This window comes from Hylobates moloch, unplaced genomic scaffold, assembly GCF_009828535.3.
Source record: "Hylobates moloch isolate HMO894 unplaced genomic scaffold, HMol_V3 SCAFFOLD_16, whole genome shotgun sequence".
NCBI classification, from domain to species: Eukaryota; Metazoa; Chordata; class Mammalia; order Primates; family Hylobatidae; genus Hylobates; species Hylobates moloch.
The window spans coordinates 53202692-53226721 of NW_026652291.1; the positions used below are offsets into that span (position 1 = coordinate 53202692).

Sequence of the window (24030 nt, forward strand, 5' to 3'; positions counted from 1 at the left end):
TCTTGGTCTTTCTCTTTTGACTAGACATAGGAAAGAGTAGGATCCTTCCACTGGTCCTTCTTTTCACAAATTTATGTTCTAGTTAGTCATGTTTTGAAAAACAGGCCTAACTGTGTCACCAATCTGATACAGAAATCTTCTCAGTATTCCCAGGAGCTAGAATACTTATCAAGGCATTACTCATCTGGTCTCACAGCCATATTTGCCTCTTGCATGCCTAACTCTGGCATCCTTCATTATCACTATTCTCAAATATTATGTATGCTTTAATAGCTCTCTGCCTATCTTCATGATTTTGCCTATGTCTGGAATCCCTGCTCAAGCATACACCTCAGTCTGTCAAGATCTTATTCTTTATCCAGGGTCCAGCTCAAATATCAATTCCTAAAATCATCCATGAGCTCCTCTACTGTATTAGTCAGGTTTCTCTAGAGGGACAGAACTAATAGGATAGATATATATAAAAGGGAGTTTATTAAGTTTTAACCAATAAAAATCACAAGGTCCCACAACAGGCCATCTGCAAGCTGAGGAGCAAGGAGAGCCAGTCCAAGTCCCAAAACTGAAGAACTTAGATCCGATGTTTGAGGGCAGGAAGCATCCAGCACAGGAGAAGATGTAGGCTGGGAGACTAAGCCAGTCTAGTCTTTTCACTTTTTTCTGTCTGCTTTATGTTTTTTCTAGTTGTGCTGGCTGCTGATTAGATGGTGCCCACCCAGATTAAGGTGGGTCTGCCTTTTCCAGCCCACTGACTCAAATGTTAATCTTTGACAACACTCTCATAGACATACCCAGGATCAATACTTTATATCCCTCAATCCAATCAAGTTGACACTCAGTATTAACCATCACACCTACCTTGTGTTTTTAGCTTGTTTGATTTCAAACCAATAAGTTTTCTTATTGTCATACATTAAATTTTTTATTTATTATAGCAGTCTGTATACTTACCTGTCTCCTCTTCTAAAGTATGAACTCTTGAAGGCAAGGAAAGGATCTTACTTCTTTATAGATTCAGCACCCAGCATAACATCTTGAACTTTGTCCTCAATAAGTGTTTGAACTGAGCAGTGGTAACTCTGTCTCACCTAATGTTTCTGCTTGTTCAATAAAAGATCTGTCAATATTTAGGAGAGGGATCTAACTCAACTAGAAGATTAAAGGATGAAAGCTAACACAAGAAGACAGCATAGGGGAATTTGGAGAAAAAGTGATCTAAGATTTAAGCCATGAAAGAGGAAGGTGTAAGAAGGAGATTTTGAGTGTGAAAGAGAAAGAATAAGAAGAAAAATGAGAATGGGCAAATGCAAGCTGCTTTGAGAACTGAATAGGGAAAGTTATATGCCAGAATTTCGCACTTCAGGATGAACTAGGACTGTATTTAGAGGTGGTTGACACCATAAAAAACAAGTTCATCTGAATTTGTAGTGCGATCTAAAGAGAGGGGAAACTGGTGAGCAGAAATGCCTGGATTCTAGCATCACTCCTTCACCCTGCTTAGCTGTGGTGACTTAAGCAAGTTAGTCTCTGTGTTGGCTTCCCCATATGTCAGCTGGGGGTTATCTATCTGATACGGGATGATATATCTAGCTCACAGGTGTATCCAGAGGGTGAAATAATGGATGTGGAACTAAAAATGGAAAATGGTAGAAGTTTTATTATTCTATGTCATTGCTATTTTTAATCCTAAATATGTTAGCATTGTTGTTGCACTTTCCAATTCTTGTTACTGACAGCTTAAATTGTCTTCTACAAATACATTTTAAAATGGTTATTCTCTTTTTTTTTTTTCTTTCAATTCCCTCATTTCACAGATTTAAAAACTGGGGTACAGAGTGCTTTGCTCAAAGTTTTATTACTGTGACAATTCCATGAATCCAGAACCTGGGATTCTGACTTGTAATCAAGTGACTGTTTAAGTCTACCCCATTACAGAAAGGTGTGAAAGAGAGAATAGAAAGAGAGAGAGGATAGACAGTCATTACTGCTAATATTAATATAATAGAATTTTAGGCCCTTCCTTGAGTTGGAGGTGAGTGGAGAAAGGAAGTAGTTCTAAGATAAAAAAGAGTGCAGTGGCTAAGAGAAAGCTTCCTCTTTGTCCTCTGAAGGTTCCATGAAAATAACTGAAAACAGGCAGATTAATAGGAGAAAGGCATACAAAATTTTATTTTAGTGTGCATAGCATGGGCGAATTGGAGGAGAATGATTACCTCCCTCTCTTGCTTTTTTTTTTTTTTTTTTTTTGAGAGTCTCACTCTGTTGCCCAGGCTGAAGTGCTGTGGAACAATCTCGGCTCACTGCAACCTCCATCTCCTGGGTTCAAGCGATTGTCCTGCCTCACCCTCCAGAGTAGCTGGGATTATAGGCGGGCACCACCACACTCAGCTAATTTTTGTACTTTTAGTAGAGACAGGGTTTTGCCATGTTGGTGAGGCTGGTCTCGAACTCCTGACCTCAGGCGATCTGCCTGCCTCGGCCTCCCAAAGTGTTGGGATTACAGGCGTGAGCCATCACTCTCAGCCTCCTATCTTTTAATTAGTAATAAAAATGATAAAAGGATTAGATTTCTAATTTCATATTAAATTCTTTCAGTTATTTTAAACTCAAAAGATACAAGATTGGTGTTTGGATTTGTTTTAGCGTATTTTTGGTTATTTTAATTATGATTTTAACCATAATATTGGAAAAAGTAAAATTTTATCTATATTTATTAAGTAATGATAGATGTTAAAGAAAATATTTTTTCAGCTTACAGTTTTCTTCAAAATTTTTATGTTAGAGGAAAAAATATAACAATTGTCATGTGTATATTGGTTAGTCTGGTCCAGACTTTAGCATAATAAATTATTAGAAGTGTCACATCTTGTAAAACAGGGGACTCCTTTAAATTAATTTATTCTCAAATTCTGTGTAGTTTCATTTTGAAAATAACTTATTCAGATGAGGTGGGATTGAATAAGAAGATTGAGATAGTTATTAACATAGTAAAATCTCTAAGTGACAATGTGTTTAAATTACATTTTACAAACTAAAATTGACTGAGTAATTTGAATGTTTTCTGTTGTATGCATTATCATCCCCAATGCATTTTTTTATTGTTGTTGTTCCTTTTCTTTGACAGCCGGAAATCACTGTGGAAAATCTTCCCAGTTATTTCAGACTTCAGAAACCATTACTGATTTTGTTCAGTGATGGCAGTGTAAATCCTCAATATAAAAAAGCAATATTGACACTGGTAAAGCAGAAATACTTGGATTCATTTACTCCTTGCTGGTTAAATCTGTAAGTATGTTTTTATTTTTTAATATGTAAGAGGTAAAGAAAGTAATAATTATTACATTTTCATTAGGAAATGAAACTCTAACTCTTTGGAGTTAATTTTATGGAACCAAATATGTCATCATGATATTTTAGTAACAAAACTCCCCTAAACAATGTCCAAGATGACCTTATTTTAGATTAAATTTTATTCTACAGTAAATTTTTAAAAGCAATAATTGTTCTGTTTTTTAAAAGGAATTGATGCCCGTTGAGAAGATTTGGCAAATACAGAATAGTAAACATTGTGATTTTTGGCCTTTTCCTTCAGTTCCTTTTTCTGTACTTCTATATTTTTAAAGTTCAGATAGATTTCAGTGCATTCATCAGCAATATTTCCTAGTATGTTTTCTAGATGTATGGATTGTGTTATATTTAATGTCTGTGAACAAAATTCACAAATAATATACTGCCCCTTGTTCAGATTCATCAGATGAAAGACATATTTTGTTCTTTAAACTCATTTGAAAAATAACAGAAATGGGGCAGTGTACATTTTTTCTGTGAAGCGTTTAACAGTGCATTCTACTGCTTGAGGCAACGTTTTCCCAGGCAATTATCATTATAGGTATCTAAGAGTGAAATAGTATTTTATAAAATGTAGAATGTGTTACATTAGGAAAACTAAGTGTCTTTAACTTAGAGTCTCCTTGTATGAACATAGTTATTTCTACTTCTTTAATTTGAAATTAATGCCTTCTTTTTTCCTGAGAAAAGGTACAATTTTATGGAAAAGAATTATTGATAAAAATAAGTATCTTGTTATCTTCTAGTTATGTAATCATTTAATTTTTGAGCTGATGTGTGATCAGATACTTGGCCAAATGTTGGAAGGAAACTATTGGTTGTGTCAAGCCTAAATTGACAAGCCTTTGGGCTATGGCTGCTTTTCATTAAAATTGTCATTGGCTGCCGCTTTTCTCCTAAGTGAAACAAAGTGCCCCATGTTAAAAAGAAACTTTTAAAGAATCCGATTACTAATAACATGTCATAGACTTCTTGGTTTTTAGGACATCTTTTCATAAAGTGAACTTACTGGCATGATACTACTTAAAAGTTTAATGTTCTACAAATTACTATTTTCATTATTTTGTTGTAGAAAGAAACATTAATATGTTCAATTGTTCCCTTTTGCAGAAAGAATACTCCAGTGGGGAGAGAAATCTTGCGGGCATATTTTGATCCTCTGCCTCCCCTTCCTCTTCTTGTTTTGGTGAATCTGCATTCAGGTGGCCAAGTATTTGCATTTCCTTCAGACCAGGCAATAATTGAAGAAAACCTTGTATCGTGGCTGGAGAAATTAGAAGCAGGACTAGAAAATCATATCAGTACGTTTTCTGTTTTGTTTAATACATGTAGTTCTGCATTTTGTTCCATAAATGTTAAACTCTAAATATAGCTAAAGAATGGTAGGATGAGTTATTAAAATGCTGGTAGCATCATCCATGTGGACAGTCTCTGACTGGGAGGCCAAAGGTGCAAGGCTTCAGTCAGTGATCGGCTCCCCTATGAAAGCTTGTTTCTTGAATTTTAATTCATTGAGTCCATGTTACTTGTATAGATCACCAGTGTATTCAAACATATGATTTTGGTAATTTATGCCATTAAAAAAATTGTTACAGTGGGAGCTTTGGCCTACCAAAGCATAAGTATTTCATCTATTTTTATAAAATTTAAAATTGTAGATTTCAGAAGATATTTCTTGTGTAGCTTTTTCCATGTGCATGCCAGCTTGTTTTCTTTTTATAACTGTAAGCAAATATGTGGTTTTATAGAAAATGAGTATATTTTACAAATAGTGCATTATTGTTATATAAAATTCTGGTTCTAAGTACAGGCATACCTCAGAGATATTGTGGGTTCAGTATGAGACCACCACAATAAAGCAAATATTGAAATAAAGCAAATCATACAAATTTTTTGGTTTCTAAGTATATATAAAAGTTATGTTTACACTATACTGTAGTCTATTAAATGTGTAATAGCATTATGTCTAAAAACGTTTCTACCTTAATTTTAAAATATTGCTAAAAAATGTCAACAATTATCTGAGCTTTCAAGGAATTGTAACCTTTTGGCTGATGAAGGAGGGTCCTGTCTCTGTGTTGATGGCTGCTAACTGACAGGTGGTAGTTGCTGAAGTGCTGAAGTTTGGGCTGTGGCAATTTCTTGCAATAAGACAACAATGAAGTTTGCAGCATTGATTGACCTTTTTCACAAAAGATTTCTCTGTAGTATATGATGCTGTTTGATAGCATTTTATTCACAGTAGAACTTCTTTCAAAATTGGAATCAATCCTTTGAATCCCTGCTGCTGCTTTATCAACTAAGTTTATGGAATATTCTAAATCCATTGCTGTCATTTCAACAATGTTCATAGCATTTTCACCAGTAGTTTCCAACTCAAGAAACCGCTTTCCTTGCTTATTCATGAGAAGCATCCATTCAAGATTCATCATAAGATTGCAGCAATTTAGTTTCACCTTCAGGCACCACTTCTAATTCTAGTTCTCTTGCTATTTATACCCCATCTGCAGCTACTTTCTCCACTGAAGTCTTGAGCCCCACAAAGTGTACAAGGCTTCCTTTTCCTCTGCATCCTTGTCAGCATTTGTTATTGCCTTTGTTTGAGATAAAAGCCATTTTAACTGGGGTGAGGTGATATCTCATTGTAGGTTTGATTTGCTTTTCTCTGATGATCAGAGAAATAGCTTTTTTCATAGACCTATTTTCCATTTGAATGTCTTCTTTTCTGAAGTGTCTATTCAGATCTTTTGCCAATTTTTAAATCAGATTATTCGTTGTTTTTTTTTTCCCATAGCAGTTTGAGCTCCTTATATTCTCTGGCTATTAATCCCTTGTCAGACAGGTAGTTTGCTAATATTTTATTCCATTCTGTGGGTTATCTCTTTACATTGTTGATTGTTTATTATTTCCTTTGCTGTGAAGAAGCTTTTTTTTAACTTGATGTGATCCCATTTCTCCATTTTTGCTTTGGTTGCTTGTGCTTTGGGGTATTTAGAAATCTTTGCCCAGTCCAATGTCCTGGAGAGTTTCTAGAATGTTTTTGTCTAATAATTTCTTTTAGTAATTTAAGTTCTTACATTTAAGTCTTTAATATCTTTTGAGTTAAGAGTGAGATAAGGTCCAATTTGTTTATTTTGTATCCTGCAACTTTGTTAAATTTGTTGATTAGTTCTAACAGGTGTTTTTGTGGAGTCTTTGGGCGTTTTCTCTATATAAGATCGTGCTATCTGCAAACAGAAACAATTTAACTTCCTTTCTGATTTGGACAGAGCCAGAATTTTGAACCACAAGAAAATAAATCTTGGCCCAGAATCTATTATCCTGGCTTATAACATGCCATAATATCTACTTTTCTGAAAACATAGAAAAATTTATATTTGTAGTATGGATGTATATATTAATTTATATTTGAGTCTTAACCATTTATACATAGTTGTGGCAACAATAGGCCTGTAGCTATAGTTTAAATAAGTAAACATGTAGCAACCTAGATTATTATAGTATATTGAACAAATAGTGTGAAATTTGATGTAACAAAAAGTCTCCTAGGTACTATATAAGGATTTTATTAGATACTAGATGATCTCTCCTAAAATAATATTTTGATACTGTTCCATGACAGAGTCCTGAAATAAGGTTTGTATGTGTGTGTATGTATGTAAATATATATGTATGTGTGTACATATGTATATAAACATACACTGGTGTACGAGTTCTCATTCAGTATTATGTCAACCATCAGGTATAGTATGAATCTACCATTATGTATATTTGTATGTATTTCATCAGATACTTTAATTTATTTTAGGGTCAATCATCACACCAAACCCATCCTTCCTAAGTGGTCTGCTTCATTTCTGTCAAGTTAAGCAGTTTTAACAAACATGTTATGCTTAAATAAAATATGGATGGTATTTTTCATTGAAATATAATTCATATAACATAAAATTCACCCTTTTAGAGTGTACAATTCAGTACTTTTTCATGCATTCTCAAGACCATGCAACTACTACCATTGTTGAATTCCAGAACATTTTCATCACCCCAAAAAGAAACCCCATACCTATTAGCAGTCACTCTCAATTTTCTCCTCTATCCACCCTTTGGCACCCACTCATCTATTTTGTGGTTCTATGGATTTGCCTAATCTAGACATTTCATATAAATGGTATCATATAGTATGTGGCTTCTTATGTCTGACTTCTTTCAATTATCATAAGGTTTTCAAGGATCAACCACGTTATAGCATGAACCAGTAGTTCATTCCTTTTTATGGATGAATAATATTCCACTGCATGGATGTGTCACATTTTGTTTATTCCTTAGTTGATGGACAGTTGGGTTGCCTTTACTTATGGCGATTATGAATAATGCTGCTATGAGCATACATGTATATGGTTTTTTGCCTGTCTTTATGCTAGTACTGCACTGTCTTGATTATTGTAGCTTTGTAGTAGATTTTAAAATTGGGTAATTTGACTACTCCAACTTCGTTTTTCATTTTCTTTTATTTCATTTTGTTTGAGACAGGGTCTCATTCTGTCACCAAGGCTGGAGTGCAGGGGTGCCCTGAACTCCTGGGCTCAAAGGATTCTCCTACCTCAGCCTTCCAAGCAGCTAGGACTACATGCATGCACCACCAAGCCTGGCTTCATTGTTTTGTTTTTGTCTTTGTTTTTGTTTTTGTTTTTGTAGAGACAGGGTCTCACTGTGTTGTCCAGGCTGGTCTTGAACTGCTGGCCTCAAGCAACCCTCCCTCCTCAGCCCCCCAAACTGTTGGGATTACAGGCATGAGCCACTGCACCTGGCCCTATTCTTTGTTTTCAAGACAATTTTGGCTATTCTGGGTTCCTTTGGATGGTATTTTTGTCTTACTTTTCTGAGGCAATTTATTGGTTTTAATATTTTCCTAGGAAATGGGACAGAATTAATTAATTAAATTCAATATTTTGTTTAAGTGGATCTGGAAGGAGACCTTTCTGTAGTTATCACTCATCTTTGACTACTTCATTCTCACCACATGGTATAGGGATCTTTTCAGCTGTAGCTCTTAAACTCCTCAGAAAGTCTGTGTTCACTTAACTGTCTGCATTGCTATTTTATGAATCAAATCAGTATTGTCATTTTGTAGCTGCAGTGACACAGAGTTCCCATGGACTGTAAGTCAAGATTATGTGTAACTAGGGCTAGAATGTTTCTCAAGCAGAATTACTTAAAAAAAAAAAAAAAAAAAAGCAGACATGTTCAAAACATAGAAACCTGAGCTCCTGACTTAGCTTCCTTGATTACTCTGTGGCTCTAGGCAAGTCATTCTTGGTTTCCTCTTCTACAACTATAAAATGAGTTTAATAGTTTCCACTCTGAATACATCACATAGTTATTAAAAAATGTATGCAGAGGCACTTTGTAAAGTATAAACTCTAACGTATTATCATCACCTATGTAAAGATCCTTTCCTGCGGGGAACATCCCCGAGGGCTTTGATTCCTCAGCTCAAACCATTACCCAGAGAAAAGAATCAACGTTATACTTCTGAGTTTTCTGAGAGACTGAGGTGTCTTCTATTGCGATTTTGTTAACATCTTTGCCAGCTCATTCTTTGCAGGTTTCCATCATTTCTGTGCATCACTGCTCCTATTCTTAAATTAATCCTGTAGCCTCTGCAGCAGGAAGAAGAAAACTGAACAGTCTCTGTGTGTTGGATTCTGCCTTCTATGCTAGCAGGGCCTGCTCTCAGCATCTCTGGTAGATAGATCTTTGCCAACAGTGGTGTTCTGAGATGGGGTTGGGGTCGGATGAGTTGTGGTGACATTCTGGAAATAGCCTAAATCAGTAACATGGTGCCACTGGTGTCTGCCTCACCTTACTTATTCCATATCTTAATTTCTGTGAAACTGTGGCCACTGGCAATTCTTACTTGAGATTTACACTTAACTTTGGCCCGGTTCCCTGATCTTTGTATGCTTTGGTCTTCTCGTCTATAAAATTGTAAAGATAAAATGAATAATGCATGTGTATAGTAAAGGCTTAGTAAATGTTAATTAGTATTATTTATTGTCATTACTGATTTGATGAATAATGTATTTATTACCCATACGTTATTACAGTTTTATTTGCAGTTGAAAACATTAAGATCTTTGTAGAGTTCCCTCAGCAAGTAATTAGCAGAATTGGGATGTTTCAGGCATTTTGTCATAGTCTCAGACCACTAGGCTGCAGTGTTGACCTTAAAAAAATAACTATTGTTAAATATAATATTTGCTACATGCTACACATTAAACTGGACTCTGTTGTTGTTGAGACAGTCTCACACCCTCTCATCCAGGTTTGAGTGCAATGGTGTAGTCACGGCTCATTGCAGCCTCAACCATCTGGGCTCAGGTGAACCTTCCGCCTCAACCTCCTGAGTAGCTGGAACTACAGGCATGTGCCACCATGCCCAGCTAATTTATTTTTATTTTTTGATTTTTTGTAGAGAAGGGCTCCCACTATGTTGCCTAGGCTGGTCTTGAACTCCTGGGGCCAAGCTGTCCTCCCATCTTGGCTTCCCAAAGTGGTGGGATTACACATGTGAGCCACCACGCCCAGCCTAAACTGGACTCTCACAGATACTTTAATATACATTTATCTGCCTATTGCAAACTACAGTTACTCTTCTTACCTGTTCATTATATTCAAGAAAATATGTCATCTGTTTGTCACTTTTGAACCTGCTAACCTGGCAACACCAATTTGAAACATCAGTTTCATGAGTAGCCTAAATTTATTTCCCTGCTGGTGTACCAATTACCAGGATTTCATATAGTTGAGTATGAGTGAAGAAATTATATATCAATAAGCAAAGTACAGCTGTACTTCATGTGTACATATACAGATTTTTGTTTGAGCTTTACTCTAGGAAATTGCAATTTATATGGTTTTTCTAAGCTCTTAAAGATACTCAATTTATGAGAGATGCTCAAATTTGTATCTTATGAGCATTTATTATTATTTTTTAGCATGTAACAGTGCATAGATTCTTTCATTGGGATTTATTTTTAAAAGGTTTACTTTGTACATTTCCTTATATGGTTTATTTTTTTAAAATAGTATCCTAAATGGGCCAACTAAATTCTGAAACTGTTTTGTAAACTGTCTAGTAAATGGAAGAAAGTTAGCTAATTTATCTCATGTATATCTTATCAGCCTTAATCAGTTTTCCTCTTTTAATAACCAATATTTTAAAATAATGTTAAGATTCATTGCTATGAAGCTCATCTAAGAGAAATTATTTAATCACTTATGTATAGTACAGTTGATTCCACAGCAATTTTTAATTATTTCTTGTCTATAATTAGTTTTATAAAACGAACTTGTTTTCATAAAGTGTGTAGAAAAGATGTTAAAAGCTTCAAGAACAGAAAATGCTTTAAAATATAAGGAAACACTTGTATAAATAACTATATAATAAATAATTACATATGTTCCAAAATTTTTTTCTCGAATGATTTATAAGAAATAGTTACATTTCTTTGGCAGTAGAGAGGGAAGCAGGCAACTTTTTCATTTAATGTTTTACATGTGTGTGTGATCTTGTTACACATATTGCTGTTTTTCAAAACCTCAACAAAGGTTAATTGGCGTTGAGATTACGGATATTTTTTCCCCTATTCATACTTACCTTTTTTAAAGAAAATAACAGCTTGTAAATGTAATCTAAAAATGAAAATGGCTAGTAATGACAAATGTATCAAGTTTCTTGTTGACAATGACAGTAAAAAAATTCCTAGCTTTGCTTAGATAAGTAAAACTAATAAAGCTTTCACTTCTACAATATATTTTTCAAAATAAAACATTTTCTAGTATGTCGATGTGACGATTTATAGCTGTTAATCTTTAACCTTTTGATTGTTTCTTCCTTCCAGCAATTTTACCTGCTCAGGAATGGAAACCTCCTCTTCCAGCTTATGATTTTCTAAGTATGATAGACGCTGCAACATCTCAACATGGCACTAGGAAAGTTCCCAAGTATATGAAAGAAACAGATGTGCAGGAGAATGATAAGGAACAACATGAAGATAAATCAGCAGTCAGAAAAGAACCGATTGAAACTCTGAGAATAAAGCATTGGAATAGAAGTAATTGGTTTAAAGAAGCAGAAAAATCATTTAGGCGTGATAAAGAGTTATGATGCTCAAAAGTGAACTAATTTGATAGGGCTGTGGTTTCCAAAATTTTTTTGGCATGATAGACTTAATTTATTTCCTTAAAGAATAATACTAAATCATTTCAAGTTTGTAGACTAGTGCCATCCAATAGAATTATAATATAAGTCACATGTTTTATTTAAAATTTTCTAGTAACTACATTAAACAAAGTAAAAGAGAGCAGGACAAAATAATTTTGATACTATTTTTCACCCAGTAGTATCCCCAAAAATAGCTAAATATAAAAATTATTAATGAGATATTTTACATCCTTTTTTATACCAAGTCTTCAAAATGCAGTATATATTTTATACTTACTGCATTTCTTACTTCCAAGTAGCCATATTTCAAGTGTTCATTAGCCACATGTGGCCTGTGACTACTGTATTGGACAGTTCAGTACTAGACAAAAACTAGCATAATTAACTTAGTTCTAGCCATGATTTATATTTGGATTAAAATTAAAATATAACTCTAATCACAGTTAACTCTGCAGTGCATTCATGCAGCTGGCAGTTATATTTGTTTTGTTGTAGTCATGATATTAAAATCAGCGTTTGTCAACCTCAGGGGATATTTAGCAATGTCGGGAGACATTTTTAATGTCATGACTAGGGCAGTTATTGACATTTAGTGAGTAGAGGCCAGGGATGCTGCTAAATAACCTACATTGGACAGGCCCCCACAACAAAGAATTATCCTGCCCAAAATGTTAGTAGTGCCAAGGCTGAGTAACCTTGTGTTAAAAGTAACCTGTGGCAGACTAGGTTTCCAGAATTTCCTGGTTCTGCTCAAGTATCATGTTTGAAAAAATTTTGGCTATTAAAGATATGTATTAGATGGTCTTATCCTGATTATTACCTGGATACAACTTGATCTTTTCTAATATTTTCAGAAAGTGATGGGATAACCCTAGAAGAGGACTCAGAGTGATATTTATATTTTAAGGGAGTCTTAAAACCTCCTCTTATTTCTACAAGTTATATGGCTAAATTTCAGATTGAACAGGAATTCAGCATTCTGCCATCTCCTTGTGGAGAGGCTCCCTCATCTGAAGCGTCTCTGAAATCTACCCTTGCAAGCTTCAGACAAATCAGTTGGTCTCCCTGAGCCACACAGCCTCATCTGTGAGGGAGGGAAACATTAACCAAAGAGGTAATTTTCATTCCAAATCACTTAGCTGTTAGACTGATCTGTTTGTAGCAGTTGTTTGTCTCATTTTTGCCTGTGCATTTTTTGAGACATTTGTTGAGAATATTCTATTTGGTGCTCTACTGTATTTTTCCTTTTAATATCTACTTGATATCTTGTTCTTTAAATTTTCTTCATGTATGGTTTGCCTGATACAACTGAGTTTTATAACTGAAATTTAAGGAATCAAACAGCTAAAACTCAATAAGTGCATATATTTCCTTATAACATAGACCTGTTGCTACTCTCAGCACCCTCTCCTCAATTTTTTTTCCTGTAGCATGTGATGCCTGATTAAACTCATTTTCATTTGCTTTTATTTCTAATACGGGAACAATGAGAGTGAACTCTAAATATAGTTTGTAGTAAGAAAACATCATTAGCCTAATTATTAGGAAATGCTAATTAAGTACCAGCACATAGAAACATGAAATTGCTTCGTCATTGTACCTTTGTCAGCAATTTTGACAGTCATTAATGTTCGTCATAATTTTAAATAAAGTATCTGGGTTTCAGAATACCTTCACAAGCCTTCTTTAGTCTCCACGGTGCCCTCTCTTGGACCACTCCCCCTCTATCAGTTGGGTTTCTTTGGTTACAAGCAACAGAAATTCAACTTTGGCTCACTTAAGCAAAATGAGAATATTGGATAATTCACAGAGAAGAAAAAGTAAACTAAGGCTTTGGAAGGATAGGAACTAAGTCTGTTCTGTGTAACGGGAACAGACAGCTCAGTGAAGAATCGGTTCCAACTGATTTACTATCTTTTGTGACTCAGGGAGTCCTGGGAAAGTTGGTTAGGGGACCACTAGGCACTTTAATTGGCAGTCCTAACAGTACTTTATTTTTTTATTTTTGTTTTTGTTTGAGATGGAGTCTCACTTGGTCACCCAGGCTGGAGTGCAGTGGCGCGCGATTTCGGCTCACTGCAGGCTCCGCCTCCCGGGTTCACGCCATTCTCCTGCCTCAGCCTCCCGAGTAGCTGGGACTACAGGCGCCCGCCACCACGCCCGGCTAATTTTTTGTATTTTTAGTAGAGACGGGGTTTCACCGTGTTAGCCAGGATGGTCTCCATCTCCTGACTTCGTGATCCGCCCGCCTCAGCCTCCCAAAGTGAGGCCGAGTGATTACAGGCGTGAGCCACCGCGCCTGGCCCTAACAGTACTTTCAAATGCAGAAGGGGTGAATCTCACAAAAGAAATCCAAATTCTGTTTACCAGAAAAAGAGAATGAATGCAGAGAAGGAAAAACAATGAAGAAATAGAAAACCCATGAATCCTTAAGATACTGCTTGCTGTTCTTCTACCATCCTCTGTATCCTTTTCAGGTCTTTCTGCTACCCCATACCCATTTTTGAGAGCTCCGAAAGCCCTCTCTCTACCCTGAGTGGTTACAGCTTTCCTGTATATTCTCCTGGTCCTCTAGTAGGGTTGGTCACCACTGCATATTTACATTTTATATAATATTTCATCTCTCATGAGTCATATTATTTCACCCTCTCCTGCCTCACCTGTGCTGGAATGTAAATATCCTTGGTCCATTGTTTCCAGCCCTTGTGATGAAATATTTCACGAGCTATTTTTCAAAATTCCTGGAGTTCCTCACTTATGCCTATGCTTCTTTAAAAACTAATTAAATATGTGTAAGGTGAACAATAAGAGTTTGCAAAGCAGTGATGCTTCTTTAAAAACTAATTAAATATGTGTAAGGTGCACAATAAGAGTTTGCAAATCAGTGTCTATTTCAGTAATAAAAACTAATCGAGTAGATACACTTTGGGATTTTCACTTCCACCTGAGATGTAGAAAACTGCAAGAGAATGTTACTCCTAACAACAAAAATTTATTAATTTTCTTATATCCTTCAGAGAAAGTAGCCAAAGGAACTGAATTTCAAAGAGTGGTAAGTCCCCTTAAAAGAGAAACAGGATATGTGAAATGTTTTGCCTTCATCAGAGAATAGGAGGCCGCCATTAAAGCAAGTGAGAATAAATTATAAAGAATTTAGAAGCACTCCTTGCAAGTTAGGTTGCCTCAGATTCTTGAATTGGAAACAAAGGACTTTATTACACCAGTAGCATTAGTCAGAGTGTCAGCATCCCCACAGTGTTATCAGAAGAGGCCCAGGTGATACCTGCACACAGAATGGATTGCATAACAAAAGGAACCCTGAGTTTAGGGAGCCCAAATATGTTGTAATGGGTATTTAGCATGCATGCCCTTTGCTCTGGATGAATAGATCTTTATTATACTGGACAGTAATCAAACTTGTCCTTCTAGAGGGAGATACTGTCTAGGGAGATAATATCTCTATCGGTCTTTCCAGGCTGTTCTTTATATAAGTATCCTTGAAAAGGTAGTCCAGAAGAAAGGCAGGCAGTACCTTTCCATGCAATCATACAGAAATGTGAGAGACCCATGGAGAATTGTCTACTGACAGAAATCATTAAATGTTAAGGAATTCTTTAAAGGCCAACTGTCTAATTAATATCAGTTTAAAATAGGTCCCCTGACATGACAGAGGTTCACAATCACTTTCCACAAGCCTCCACTGCATGCTAATGAGAAAGACTGGGGCAAGAGACTGGTGAGAAGAGACCCCTTAGTGACACAGGCATGCATGAAATGATGGGCTGACAGGTATGAAACACTGCCCGCTTCCTCAGACCTTTATCTTGTGCAAAGCAAAGCCACTGGGGGAGGAATGGCAAACCTTCCTGCCCTAATGGCCCAGGCAGAGATCCACTGCTCTTGAAGGACATGTAAAAGCGGAAATCTTTTGCCCTTGAGAAAGGCAGAAAATCTTGTGGGCCCAGGATCCTGTGCCAATACCAAGCAGAGATCCACTCTCACTAGAAGTACAGAAAATCTCTCCTGTTCAAGAATTCCCCAAACTGATAAGTATATAATTCAAATTGCAATAATGCAATGAAGATGTAGAGGGAAGTGATAGAGAATGATTATGATTAGAGGACCACCTACTTAAGTACAATGGGAGGTGAGTCCCCCATAATGAGGTGATATTTGAGCTAAGACTTAAAAGGATGAGATAGCCACCCTAGATGAGAATAAAGAGCATTCGGGATAGAGGAATAGCAGCTGGAAGACTCAGGAAAGATTTTGGCTTATTTGAAGAATGGAATAGAACCAATATGGCTAGAGTCTAATGGGCAAGGGGGGCAATAAAGAGATAAGCCTGGAGAGCTAGGAAGAGGCAGCATTACGCAGGGTTTTGGAAGACATGGATGGTAAGGAATTTATTTCAAGTGCACCAAGAAGCAGGGGAGAAATATGATGGGATGCAAAACTTAATAATAATATTCTGGTTGCCATAAGGAGTGGTCATGGAGATGGAGAGATGAGGATGGATTTGAGCAGTATTTTGGAGGTTTGACCGATAGACCTTGCTGATGGATTGGATCTAGGTTTTGAGGGAAAAGGAAGAACTACAAATGACTCAAGTTTCTGATATTAGTAACTGAAAGAATGTGGTGCTATTTACTGAAATGAGGAATAGGGAAGCTGGGGTGGTGGGGGTGGACAGAAAATCAAAAGTTCTATTTTGTCTACATTAAGAGTGAAAAACCTATTTGATTTCAAGTTGACAGTTGGATACTTCAGTCTGGAGCTCAGTGGAGAGCTTTTCTTCACTGATTCAACAAATACTATTTATTGTCTGCCGGGCACCATTTTTTGGCAATGTGAATAAAACAGCCCCTTTCTTCATGGAACTTACATTCTAGTGCAGGTGAGATGGAAAATAAACAAGTAAATATACAGTTGATACACAGATGACAATGGCTGTGAAAAAAATAAGACAAAGGAGGGTAGGGAGGGGTATAGGAGATTTAAAAAATAAAGTATGGATAAGGAAGGCCTCACTGATAAGGTAAACTTGAATAAAACCTAAAAAGGAAATAAGGGAGCAAGCTTTCAGGTTATTTGTGATCAACCCCATTACTTAAAACAATTTAGAATGCTAGATAATTTTTAAAAATCTTTAATCAAAGGATTGAGGGGCTGACAAGACCAAAAAATTACTGGACCAAAATCTTAAAGGAAACCAGAGAATTAAAGGATGTACTTCAAGTATTTTTTCCTAAAGCAATTGTCCGTGTGAGCTAACTTAGCTCTCATCTTTATATTTTATATTTTAGTAAGTTATTTTCCTTGTTTTTTTTTCTTTTTTTGAGATGGAGTTCCGCTGTTTCGTCCAGGCTGGAGTGCAGTGGCACAGTCTTGGCTCACTGCAATCTCCACCTTCTGGTTTCAAGCGATTCTCCTGCCTTAGCCTCCTGAGTAGCTGGGATTACAGGCACCTGCCACCATGCCCAGCTAGTTTTTGTATTTTTAGTAGAGATGGGGTTTCACCATGTTGATCAGGCTGGTCTTGAATTCCTGACCTCGTGATCCACCCGCCTCAGCCTCCCAAAGTGCTGGGATTACAGGAGTGAGCCACCGCACCCGGCATTTTGCTCTGTTTTACCAAAAACAAACACAAAGAACAACAACAGAAAAATTCTTAAATACATTGATAGGCTGGAGAATTTTAATCTTTTTCACTTATCATTTAAATCCAAGTACATTTTATAACTTCTTTATACTAGCTGTCAACATGTAGGGCAATCTGTCTAAGTAGGGATGAATGACTCTTAAAAAATCCTGGAGAGTTTTCCCTTGAAACCAAGCATGGGGTTGTTTAAGTAAACTTATTGTATAAATGAAAAACAAAACATAAATATAAAAATAAAAACACGGTCAACTTTCTTTAGCTGCCAAGTGTCTCCGTTGGCCTGAAGATGACGAAGGAGGGATTTTGTTGTGTAGAAAGTTCTAAATCCTCCCAGGAGCCCGTGAACCGCTTGTGCCTCAGGTGAGCAAGAGTAGTCTCCCCACGCCCACCTCTGTAAGGTGCCTGTGGTGAGATTTCCAAGTCCGCCCTGGGGCCAGAACCGGTCCAGCCTGGCCCAGGAGGTGTGTGGAGTGTGGGTGTGGGTGGGTGTCTGTCCCATACCCTGGCAAATGTCCCTAGCCCCAAACTTCAGCTTTGCCATGGGGACCAAAGTTAAAAGTCCAACCAGCACGGAAAGTTGGAACTCCATAGAGCCTGTGAGGTAAAGGTGAACTTAAAGAAATAGAATAAACCTTCTCCATCTCCGCATAGTCAAATACTACAAAAGATGTTTTGATAGTAAGAAGCGAAAGGAAAACAAAAAGCCAAACCCTCCTGAAAACTTGGAACTATATCCAAGTTTTGGATATACTTGGGCCCTTGAGATTTGCAAACCAAATTGCCATAACCTATGTGGTCCAAAAACCCTCAAGTGATGATTAGTTTAAAACGGTCCCAAACAGGTCCTTGAACTAGAAACTTGGCAAAAACAAACACATTCTCTCTGGGGAAAGCTACCCACCTTCATAGCAGGCCTCCAAGTATTGACCAAGATAACTTTTTCAAGGGCAGTGATTTACATATAGTCAAAATTAAGTAAGCACACAAGGAAAAACCAAGCATACTGAGAACTAGCAAGAATTAAAAGCAAAACAAAGACTTCAGAAATTAACATTATTAGACATATTAATTGTGCTTACTATGTTTCAAGAAATAAAAGGCAAGCTTAAACATATCTTCAGGAAATAGGCAATCAAAAGACAACAGAACGAATTTGAGAAAGAAAGAACATTTCTAGAAATAAAAAAAAAAAACCATAACTAGGCCGGGAGCAGTGGCTCGCGCCTGTAATCCCAGCACTTTGGGAGGCTGAGGAGGAAGAATCACAAGGTCAGGAGTAAGAGACCAGCCTGGCCAATATGGTGAAACCGCATCTCTACTAAAAACACAAAAAAATTAGCCAGGCGTGGTGGTGCATGCCTGTAATCCCAGCTACTCGGGAGGCTGAGGCAGGAGAATTGCTTGAACCTGGGAGGTTGAGGTTGCAGTGAGTCAAGATCGCACCACTGTACTCCAGCCTGGGCGACAGAGCAAGACCCATTATCGAAAAGCAACAAAAAGACAAAAAAGCAAAAAACCATAACTAAAATATTTAAACTAGATACAGCTGAAAAGAGAATTGGAAGATCATAAAAAATCACTCAGAATGTACCACAGAGAGACAAAAGGTGAAAAATATGAAAAAGCCAAAGAACAATTAACAGAATTTTCCAGAATGAAGACACCAATTCACAAATTCAGAAGCTTATAAATTTGATTAAATAAAAACAAATTTACCCTACACACACAGTGCATCTACAGAATACCAAAGGCAAAGAAACCTTAAAATGTGCTAGAAAAAAAAAGACATTGCATTCAAAGTAGTGTCAGACAACAACTGAGTCAGAAGCCAGTAGAATGATATATTCAGGAAACAAAAATAATTGCTAAACTAGAATTTCATATCCAGTGAAAAATTTCTTTAAAAAAGAGAGTAAGATCAGGACATTTCAGAATAGCAAAAACAGAGTTGCCATTTGCAAAATAAGGAGATTCAGGATATATTCTTCATGTGGAAGGAAAATGATCCCAGATGGAAGGGAAGAGAGGCAAAAGGGAATGAGAAACAAAGTGGTAAGTACATGGGTAAATCTGAATGAGAATTGAGTGTGTAAAACAATGTCTTGTGGAGTTTTAAAAAGTGAACAATGAAAATAACATACCATGACAATATGTAAGCTGGAAAAGGAATCAATAGAGTTAATGCATTCTACATTCCTTGGGAAAAGGATAGTTACTGATTAACTTTGGGTTTCAGTAAGTATGCATTTTGTAATTTCTAGGGTATACATTAAGAGAATTGAAAATTTTCAAACTATGAGAGGAAAAAAAAACTGTAGTTACAAGAAATGACCAGCCAAAAGGAGGCAGGAAAAGAAAATAAATGAAACATAGAACAGGTGGGATAAATAGCACAAAATAGAACAGCAATTTAATCTGAAATGTCAGTAAATGCATGCAAACAGACTAAATGCTCCAATTAAAAGATTGTCAGGATTTAAAAAATCAACTATATGAAGTTTATAAGAGATATATATGAAATTTAAGTATACAGGAAGTTTAAAAGGATGGAAAAAATACATACCGTACAAACAAGAGAAAGCTGGTCAGATAGCCTTAATGTCAGAGAATATATGTATTAAGTCAAAAGCATTATTAAAAAGATTCTTCATAATGATAATGTTCAATTCATCAGTAAGTTATAACAGTTGTAAATTTGTGATCACCTAATAACATGGCATCAAATTATATGAAGCAAAAATTAATAGAAGTAGACAAATTCACCATCATATTAGATTTTTAAGTATGAAGTAATTAATAGAGCCAGCAGAAAAAGTAAGGGAAGTTATCAAAGAGTTAAACAATGTCATTAATAAACTTGACCTAACTTCACCCAGTGATTGCAGAATACACATTCTTTCCAAACACACACAAGGCATTTATAAAAAGGAACATATACTGGGCTATAAAGCAAGTATTGATAATTGTTAAAGGATTAAAATCATGCACAACGTGTTCTCTGAACACAGTGCAATTAATCTAGAAATCAATAACAAAATGATGCCTAGAGATACAGAGTTAAGGAGTTGGGTATGCAAGCCTGAGCTTGAGATAAAAATCTAGGCATCCTATAGCTTATGAATGGAAAAATTTGGAATTCAACCTGAGTCTCCTTCACATCCATTTAGTGGGATAATACCATGTAAAGCCTTTCCTGTCCATAACATCCTTCTATATTGAAATTTTAAAAATATATATAAAATACATAAAATAATACTAAAATGGCCCATGACTAGATTATTGAATAATCAGACAATTCAGTCATCTCTCCTCTTAGAGTTAATATTCTTAACACTGTATGGTTGTAAGCTGTAATTTCACATTCCCTTAAAATAAGTCTTTTTCTTTTACTAAGATTTATTGGTGGAAGCCTATCCAAGATTTAGTTTGGATAACCCAGGGTCAAGTCCTTACACAGGCCTCAAGAGCTATAAAAAAACAGATGCAGAATCTGGAGTCTTGTGAAATATTCCAGACCAGCTTCTTGACTTATAGTGGGCAAAATTGCACGTCAATATTTTAATCAAATAAAGCACTCATTTCCTCTGACATTAAATGCAGTCTGGATTTTCTGTTTCTCAGGTGGATGTTTTATATAGTTATGAAGGCTATTTTTGAAGAATTAATTTTCCTCACATTTAAACTTGTTTTCTTATTAGAGATACAACCTAACCAGCTACGCAGTTCTTTGTGCCATGAAACTCCTTCAGAATGTCTGGTTTTTTGTACTGAGAGTGACTATTGCATCTAAATCACTTCTCCAGGAGAGGACTGTAAGGTCACACCAGCCCCAGATGGTCTTGACAAATGTGAACAGTGAGTAAGTCCCTATTTAAACGTTGTAAGAAGGTAGGGTTATTCCTGTTTCTAAAGATACTTAAAGTCTGAGGGAAAAAAGCTATTGGAGAACAGTTATCAGGGAATCTGCCCTGATACTCACGTAGGTTCTTTTCTATTTTCCTTAAGCATCGGCCAGCTTGAGAAGTAAAGGGACAGAGTACAAAAGAGAGAAATTTTAAAGCTGGGTGTCTGGGGGAGACATCACATGTCAGTAGGTTCCGTGATGCCCCACAAGTCGCAAAAACCAGCAAGTTTTTATTAGGGAGTTTCAAAAGGGGAGGGAGTGTGCCAATAGGTGTGGGTCACAGACATCAAGTACTTTACAAAGTAATAGAATATCACAAGCCAAATGGAGGCAGGGCGAGATCACAGGACCACAGGACTGAGGCAAAATTAAAATTGCTAATGAAGTTTCGGGCACCATTGTCATTGATAACATCTTATCAGGAGACAGGGTTTTGAGATCAGCTGGTCTGACCAAAATTTATTAGGCGGGAATTTCCTCTTCCTAATAAGCCTGGGAGCGCTATGGGAGACTGGGGTCTATTTCACCCCTGCAGTCTCGACCATAAGAGACGGCCACGTCCAGGGGCGCCAGTTCAGTGACCCACCCCCAGATGCGCATTCTCTTTCTCAGGGATGTTCCTTGCTGAGAAAAAGAATTCAGCGATATTTCTCCCATTTGCTTTTGAAATAAGAGAAATATGGCTCTGTTCCACCCGGCTCACCGGTGGTCAGAATTTAAGGTTATCTCTCTTGTTTCCTAAACATTGCTGTTATCCTGTTCTTTTTTCAAGGTGCCAGATTTCATATTGCTCAAACACACATGCTGTACAATTTGTGCAGTTATCACATGGTCCTGAGGGGACATACATCCTCCTCAGCTGACAGGATTAAGAGATTAAAGACAGGCATAGGAAATCACAAGGGTATTGATTGGGGAAGTGATGTGTCCATGAAATCTTTACAATTTATGTTTAGAGATTGCAGTAAAGACAGGCATAAGAAATTATAAAAGTATTAATTTGGGGAACTAATAAATATCTATGAAATCTTCACAATCCACGTTCTTCTGCCGTGGCTTCAGCCGGTCCCTCCGTTTGGGGTACCTGACTTCCTGCAACAAACAGTTTTCTTAAAAACAGTCTAACAAAAGTAGCATTCAAAGAAACTCTCATGTCTGGTAAACAGAATTGAGAATACCTGCATATCCAGAAACATCTGGGAGATATAACCAGTATAGCACATTGGTGAGAGAATGGGCTTTGGATCTGTGCTGAAGCATCTTTGGACCTGACTCTTCCAATTATTAGCTGTGTGATATTGTAAAGTTACTTAAAATCTTACATCTTAGTTTCCTCAGTGGTGAAAATATTGCTCACCACATGGTATTGAGGGTTAAATGGGAGTATGCGTAGTAAGCGTTGGATATATGTCATCTTAAAGATTGGTTCATTTACTAGAAATTTTGTCCTATTAACAAAATAAAGTAATACATTCTCATAATAAAATTTAAACAATATAGAAATAAACAAACAAACAAAAAGCAATACCTGGTCCCGCTTCCCTCCAACTCCAATTATGGAGACGTGGTAACTACCATTAACAATTTGGCTTCCATTTGACCTTCTGAATATTTCACTTCTTATTTTTAGGATTCAAAGATACTTAGGTTAGTCAATTGTCCCTCAACCTTTTCAACTAAGATCAAGTAAAGATACCATTAGAATATATTTTTAAATTTAACTTACTTATTTTCATATCTAGCATTAACAGTTTTTCTTTCACTTTGTGGTATTAAGTATTTCATCCATATTCAGTGCTTACGCTGAAATCAAAAGGGGGAGGTTGTAGAAAAATCTGTCCCATTTGATCGTTAATGTAGTTGATAGTTGCTTTTTTGACTGGAGTTTTGTTCTTCAAATCTGAACTTAAAAATTAACATAATTATACCTAGAGTGTTTTTTGTTTGGCTGAATACAACATCCCCTTGGTGTCCTGGAGTGCAGTGCTCGAGAGCACCATTCTGTACTGAGTAACAATCCACCAGATTTCCTGCTAAGGGATAACCCCTGTCCAATGTGTCTAAATATCACTTGTGGCTACTAGTGTCTGATGCATATGACTGCAGGTATGAAAATTGTGTCAGTTCAGAATCCTTTGACTGCATGTAACAGATAATCTAACAGTAACTTAATATACCAGGTTGTATTTGGTTTTATTTTACGTAAGTGAAATATTTTACTTTATTTACATAAGAAGTCACCAGATATAGCAGCTTCATGGTGGTAGCAATGTCCTAGGTTCTGTCTCTTTGCTTTGCTCTCCATAATGTAATGGCTTGTTTCCTCTCTTCTGCAAGATGCTTGTTGAAGTTCAAGCATCTAATATGTATTTAAGGCAGGAAGAAAGAGAGAGGTGGGTGCTTGATACCTCCATTTTATAAGAAGAACAAAGGCTTAATCAAAAGTCGCCTGAGAGATTCTGCTTGTATATCACACTTGGGCCAGAGCTGGGCCATATAGCCACTCCCCCCTGCAAAAGAGCTGGGAACTGGAAAACAGTAATGGAAGATGTAACAAATCCACAGCCTCTGAGACAGAAGGGAAAATGGAAGATAAGGGGACGGGCCATGACTATTCTGCCTTGTTCTTGGTGCTGGTTTGAAGATACGCCCCAGTAATAGCAGTAAGGATGATCTAGAAGTTCTCCATTGAGAAGCTCCATGCCAAAAGGAGGCCTGGGTCCCCAAATGTTACAGCTGTTAGGCACCAGCAACTTTGGTTCACACATAGCTACTTCCCCAGAGTGTAAATGTGCCCTGAATCTGGGTTGAAGCAGTTCCAGCATCTGCCATCTCTTGACTCGGGATTGCTGTTGCTCTTCTCTATCAGTTCAGTGCTGGGTCCATTTA

The 24030-nt window shown here is 36.6% G+C and overlaps 1 protein-coding gene across 1 annotated transcript in view; it reads left to right on the top strand.

Moving 5' to 3' along the window:
• TXNDC16 (thioredoxin domain containing 16) overlaps positions 1-24030 on the top strand; it is a 148753-nt gene that overhangs the window by 119278 nt on the left and 5445 nt on the right. Inside the window, exons 18-23 of the mRNA XM_058429389.1 lie at positions 3125-3285; positions 4459-4649; positions 11253-12689; positions 16326-16472; positions 17497-17597; positions 20936-21096. Of these exons, the coding sequence (XP_058285372.1) occupies positions 3125-3285; positions 4459-4649; positions 11253-11518 (618 nt within the window). The 3' untranslated portion in view covers positions 11519-12689; positions 16326-16472; positions 17497-17597; positions 20936-21096. The remainder of the gene's footprint in view (positions 1-3124; positions 3286-4458; positions 4650-11252; positions 12690-16325; positions 16473-17496; positions 17598-20935; positions 21097-24030) is intronic.